The sequence below is a fragment of the Oryx dammah genome, unplaced genomic scaffold, assembly GCF_014754425.2.
Source record: "Oryx dammah isolate SB20612 unplaced genomic scaffold, SCBI_Odam_1.1 HiC_scaffold_16, whole genome shotgun sequence".
Lineage (NCBI taxonomy): Eukaryota > Metazoa > Chordata > Mammalia > Artiodactyla > Bovidae > Oryx > Oryx dammah.
This window is the reverse complement of record NW_024070200.1, coordinates 37,732,559-37,738,558: the sequence shown is the minus strand read 5'-3', so window position 1 is coordinate 37,738,558 and position 6,000 is coordinate 37,732,559. Positions and strand designations below refer to the sequence as shown.

General features: G+C 53.4%; 1 protein-coding gene across 2 annotated transcripts in view; it reads left to right on the top strand.

Moving 5' to 3' along the window:
- TMEM266 (transmembrane protein 266) overlaps window positions 1–6,000 on the top strand; it is a 127,194-nt gene that overhangs the window by 94,738 nt on the left and 26,456 nt on the right. For both annotated transcript variants that reach the window (XM_040257323.1, XM_040257324.1), the window contains 2 exons: window positions 1,171–1,309; window positions 4,650–4,765. In XM_040257323.1, coding sequence (XP_040113257.1) covers window positions 1,171–1,309; window positions 4,650–4,765 — 255 coding nt within the window. The remainder of the gene's footprint in view (window positions 1–1,170; window positions 1,310–4,649; window positions 4,766–6,000) is intronic.

The following is a 6,000-nucleotide window of genomic DNA, read 5'->3' as shown; positions in this document are numbered from 1 at the left end:
TCCCTCGCACCCCCGAGCCAGCCATCCTGGAAGCTGGAGTGTCCCTCGCACCCCCGAGCCAGCCATCCTGGAAGCTGGAAACTGTCACTGTCCTGTCCGTCCAGGGTGGGAGCCATCAGCAAAGGCCAGCTGCCTCCCACACTGGACACACGAGTCTGTCCAGCGGTGCCGTTGGGCAAGTGGGGAGGGGCGACGACTGAGAAAGTTGTCCAGTGAAAGAATATGGTCTAAAATATCTCCTTGAAGTTCTGCAAAATTTAAAAAGTTACGCTTGAATCATTTTGGAAAACTTCTGAAATGTGTTTGAAAACAAATGTACTCTTTAAAATGGTCCTGTGGTCGGAGAGCAGAGTAAGGGGACCCTAGATGTGCTTCTCAGCCTGGGTTTCTGCAGAGCAAACCAATTGCTCTGTTTCATGTGAAAAGGGGGTGGGGTGTGATGGGTGGAGATGGGGTGCTGGGGAGGCTGGCTGTCCTTCGAGTTTGGTGCGCACAGGACAAGGCAAGGAGGTCAGTGTCTGCTGCCCGTTCCTTCCTCACCCCCCACCAGCACACACTTTTTAGCCTCTTTGGGTCAAATGCTGGGAGCAGTGAGGCCTGGCCTGTGGAAGTCTCAGACCAAGGCCACGGTGGAACAGGCTGATCGCAGGGCAGGGCCCAGAGCTGAAGCTTAGGCGGGGGTCCCCTCCTCTCCGAACTCTGCCTCCAGGCAGAGTTAGAGACTCAGCACCAGCCCTGGATGAAGAAGATGCAGGCTCTGGGCTTCCCAAGGGGAAAGGGGCCTTCCTTCAGCCCCTGCTGCCACTGAGAGGTTCAGAGAGGCCAGCACAGGAGCCCTGCAACATGGAAGCAAGCCTGTCGCAAGAAGAGACAAGATGCTGGACGCGGATGCTGAAAAAGAAGCTTGGAGTAGCCTGAAGCAGCCTGAACCAAGGCTGGTAATGGACTGAGGTCACTGGGAGGAGAGACAGTGCTCAGGAGCATGTCCAGCAGGGAGAGGACCCTAAAGACTAGGGAGGGTCAGGAGAGGTAGCCAGGGATGGGCGGTGACCTTCAGAGGGGGCTGCAGGGCATTGTTGGCCAATGCCAGCTGCCTTGCCTGATCTGGTCACTGGTTCCAGGACATTCAGGAAGGTGGCCCAGGATGCTGACATCCACCTCCTCTCACAGGTGTTTGACGGGGCAGTGATCATCTTGTCCTTGGCCCCGATGGTGGCGTCCACTGTAGCCAATGGGCCCCGGAGCCCCTGGGATGCCATCAGCCTCATCATTATGTTCCGGATCTGGCGGGTGAAGAGGGTGATTGATGGTGAGTGACCCAAAGGGGCTGAGCTGGAGGCGGGAAGGGCGGCACAGCTTCTGGGGTCTCGCCCTTGTCGGGGCAGCCTTTCCTCGGTTCCCACCCCCATGTCCCACCCTGTGAATACTGTGGGGCTTGACATCTGCTCAGGGAGCCCCTAATCCAGTGTTCTCATCAAACTGGGATGTGATCGGGTCCAGCTTCGGAAGGTCCACTCTGGGAAGGTGCTGGTGGATCGTCTCATCCATCCTCTCATTTCACAGGTGGGAAGGCTCAGGCCCCGAGGGAGGAGGGTCACACAGCAAAGCAGCCTTGAGCCGCAAGTGGAGGCAGGACGCCCGAGGCCTACCGGTGCTCCCTTAGACGTTCAGCCTCCCCCATCCGCACAGGCTCTGCTCTCAGCTCTGTCCCTGAGAACATCCGCTCCCTCCAGGGCACGAACAGCGCCTTCTGGCTCCTCTCTGCCAGCTGTGGACAGCTGGATACCCTCACACCAATGCATCCTGACAGCCCCCATTGTGAATGCTCTTCCCAGCTGTTCCCCTTTGTCCTGACATGTCAGGCGTTGCTGAGTCACTGGGAGCATCATGATAGGGATGTGCTGTGTGAATGGATGGGGGCTGGTTGCCACTCTCGCTCTGGGTGTGAACTGGCTTCGGCAGAGACCCCGGGGACAGTGGGCCCACTTGGGGCAGCCTCTTGGGCCTGGAGACAGGTCTCACGGACTCATGGGCTGTCCTCAAGTTTGGAAGCAAACAGAAAAATTCTGACTTCTCTCATCTGCATGATTCCTATAGCAGCCAGAGAACATCTGGAGGTTGGGACACTGTGGGTGGAAAGGAACTTGGAGAATTGAGACGTGGAGAATTCTAGAACGTAGTGGCAAAAGAGGCATGTGACTGAGGTTTCTGAAGGGTCTGGAAGGGCTGGGTTCTGAGAGGTGTGGGAAGAGTGTGAAAGGCAGAGGCCAAGGTCAGGTCAAGAGTTGATCCTGAGACTTCCTAAGAGCCCAGAGAACTGCCAGAGGAGGGGTCTGTGGGGCTGCCACTGGCTGGGAACGCTCCAGGTTCTCCAACCCAGAGTCCAGGGGCTCTCCTCTGGGTCTCAATGTGTTTCATTTATAAGTAGGATTGACTGTGAGTAACTAGATTCAGAATAGCAGTGACTTAAAATAGAAGCCTATTCCTCTCACATGAGAGGCTGCAGGTAGGCAGTCCAGGGTCAATAAGGAGCATCCAAAATAGGTTCCTCCTATTTTGTTGCTTTGCTGCACATAGCCTAATTTCCAAAGTCACCCCCACGGTCCAAGATGGCTGCATCCGTGCCTGCTATCACATCCTCATTCCAGCCAATAGAAAGACGGAAGAAAGGAATAAGATAAAGAGTCAAAAGGAATAAGATAAAGAGTCAAAAGGAATGCCCCAGCTGCCTTTTCTTTTTATACATCTTTACTGAGATTCAGTTACATACCATAAGACTCACCCATTTAAAAGGCACAACTCAATGGTTTTTAGTACATTCATAGAATTGTGCAAGCATCACCAAAATTTAAGTTTGGAGCACTTAAAAAATCACTTCAAAAAGAACCCATTAGCCTCACTCCCCATTCTCCTCCAGCCTTAAGCAATTACTAATCTACTTTCCATCTCTATAGATTTGTTTCTTCTGAGCATTTCATTTAAATGAAATCATATGATATGTGGTCTATTGTATCTGCCTTCTTTCGCTTAATGTTTTCAAGATGATCCATGTTGTAGCGTGTGTACATGCGTGCTAAGTTGCTTCAGTCATGTCTGACTCTTTTGTGGCCCCATGGACTGTAGCCCGCCAGGCTCCTCTGTCCATGGGATTCTCCAGACAAGAATACTGAAGTGGGTTGCCATTTCCTTCTCCAGGGGATCTTCCTGACCCAGGGATCGAACCCATATCTCTCTTGTTTCCTGCATTGGCAGGTGGGTTCTTTACCACTAGCACCACTCGGGAAGCCCAAGCATGCATCAGGACTTCATTCCTTTTTCTTGTGAAATGGTGACTGCAGCCATGAAATTAAAAGATGCTTGCTCCTTGAAAGAAAAGCTATGTCCAACCTAGACAGCATATTAAAAAGCAGAGACACTACTTTGCTAACAAAGGTCCGTCTAGTCAAAGCTATTGTTTTTCCGGTAGTCATGTATAGATGTGAGAATTGGACTATAAAGAAAGCTGAGCACCAAAGAATTGATGCTTTTGAACTGTGGTGTTGGAGAAGACTCTTGACTGCAAGGAGATCCAATGAGTCCATCCTAAAGGAGATCAGTCCTGAATATTCTTTGGAAGGACTGATGCTGAAGCTAAAACTCCAATACTTTGGCTACCTGATGCAAAGAACTGACTCATTTGAAAAGACCCTGATGCTGGGGAAGATTGAAGGTGAGAGGAGAAGGGGACGACAGAGGATGAGATGGTTGGATGGCATCACTGACTCAATGGACATGAGTTTGAGTAAGCTCCAGCAGTTGGTGATGGACACGGAAGCCTGGCGTGCTGCAGTCCATGCGGTCACAAAGAGTCAGACACGGCTGAGCCACTGAACTGAGCTGAAGTGCTCCATTGCATAGATGTACCACATTTAATTTGTCCATCTGTCAGCTGATGGACATTTAGGCTGTTTCCACTTTGGACTGCTGTGGACACTTAGGTTCGAGATTTTGTGTGGACATATGTTTTCATTTTTCTTAGATTCCTAGGAATGGAATTACTGGGCCATGTGGTCACTCTTTGTTGAATATTCTGAAGAACTGCTGTTTTCCAGAGCAGCTGCCCCATTTTACATTCCCACCGGCAGTGTGGAAAGGTTTGAATATCTCCACTTCCTCATCAACCCCAGCTGCCTTTTAAGAAAGGCTTCTGGAAGCTGCTTCATGATACCTGCGCTTATATCCCATTGTCCAGGATGTAGTCTCATGGCTGGTCACAGCTGCAAAGGAGACTGGAAAATATAGTCCTCATACCAGGCAGCCATGTACACAGCCAGAATTACAGAAAATCCCATGGACAGAGGAGCCTGGTAGGCTGCAGCCCATGGGGTTGTGAAGAGTCAGACACAATTGAGCAACTGAGCACGTATGCAGAATGTCACTATGGAGAAGGAGGAAAATGGGTATCTCGGTCACAATGGCTTAGGGTTCTAGCCCTCTTATACTTTCTGGGTGCTGTTGGTACCTAGGTACCACACCTGCCGTTGCACTGCTGGGTCTTCTGGGAACCACACCGGGGCCTGAACCTGCTGCTAGCTGGTCGCTGGGACTGCCCCTTCCCCTCCCAGCCCTGCCACTGCCAAGCTCTTCATGGGGCTGTCTCTGTCTTGCAGCCTACGTCCTGCCGGTGAAGGTGGAGATGGAGATGGTCATCCAGCAGTATGAGAAGGCCAAGGCCATCCAAGACGAGCAGCTGGAGAGACTGACGCAGATCTGTCAGGAGCAAGGGGTAACGCGGGGCCACTCTCAGTTCTGCCCGGGTCCATCCCGGGCAGAGAACACTAGTGGTGCCTAAAGCCCCCCCACCCAGGGTGTCAGAGCTGCAGGGGCCCTGTGGTCAGCAAGCTCCTCCGGCCCCTTCATAGACACATGGGGAGCCCAAGGCCCAGAGTCAGGAGACGTGTCTCTAAGGTCACTTGTGCCCAGCCAGGCCTGGACTCAGCCCCAATTCCCAGGCCAGGCTTCTTTTCATCTTGCTGTGGTGACGAGTCAGCTCTCCAGCCTGAACCAACTGAGTCACCTTCTCAGTTATCAGGGTCTTCTGGACACCGCGGTCTCTGAAAGGCGAGGGGAGTCAGATTCTGTGTGCAGAGCTTGCCAGGCATCACGGTGGGCCAGCTGCCACCCAGGACCCCCAGACCCACCAGAGAGGCATCAGCAGTGCCCTCTGCCCTCTGGGAACCAAGAAAAAGACTCAGAGACAGGGAGGGGCCCTGTGAGGCTGTGCTGACGGGGGTAGGTGGGCTGGGGATGGGCAGCCTGGCCCGGAAGAGGGTCTGCCTAGGATTCTAGGCCTCACTCAAGGCCCATCTCTTCCCCTCCACCCCCTGTCCTCTGCACGGCTAACCAGAGGTAGTTTGGCTTCCATCCTGATGAGAGGGAAGAAACCTGGGGTGTTGGCAGCAGCGGCAGGGGGGATCTGTGCAGGTGTGAAGTTTAGTTTTTAATTTGGTTGTGCCTGGTCTTAGTCGTGGCATGCGGGATCTAGTTCCCTGACTGGGAATCGAAGCCACCTACCCTGCACCGGGAGCAGAGTCTTAACCACTGGATCACCAGGGAAGTCCCCAGATTTGAATTTTTGGTGGATCTTTCTTGCCACCATTGGAGGACAGATGGGAGAGGCAGGAGTGGAGATGGGAATGAAGCCTGGAAGAGGCTGAAGAACCACAAAGGGGAGCAGGGTCTGGGGTCGGGGAGATGACACCTTGAGCCTCATCCAGGACCTGGCCAGAGCATGGTCAGCCAGCTTCCAGTCTGCTGTCTGATAGGAAAACAAATGCCCCGCTCAGCCACACTTGGCCTCATGAAAGCCCTGCATCTGCTCTTCATAAATGCATGGCCTCCCAGGCCGCAGAGAGCGAGCTGGCCCCACGAGCCTCCCGTTAACAGCCCATGTGCCGCGTGGCCAAGGGGAAGCCCTGGCGGCAGCCCACCTCCCCTGCTTTCCACCACGACCCCGTCCTG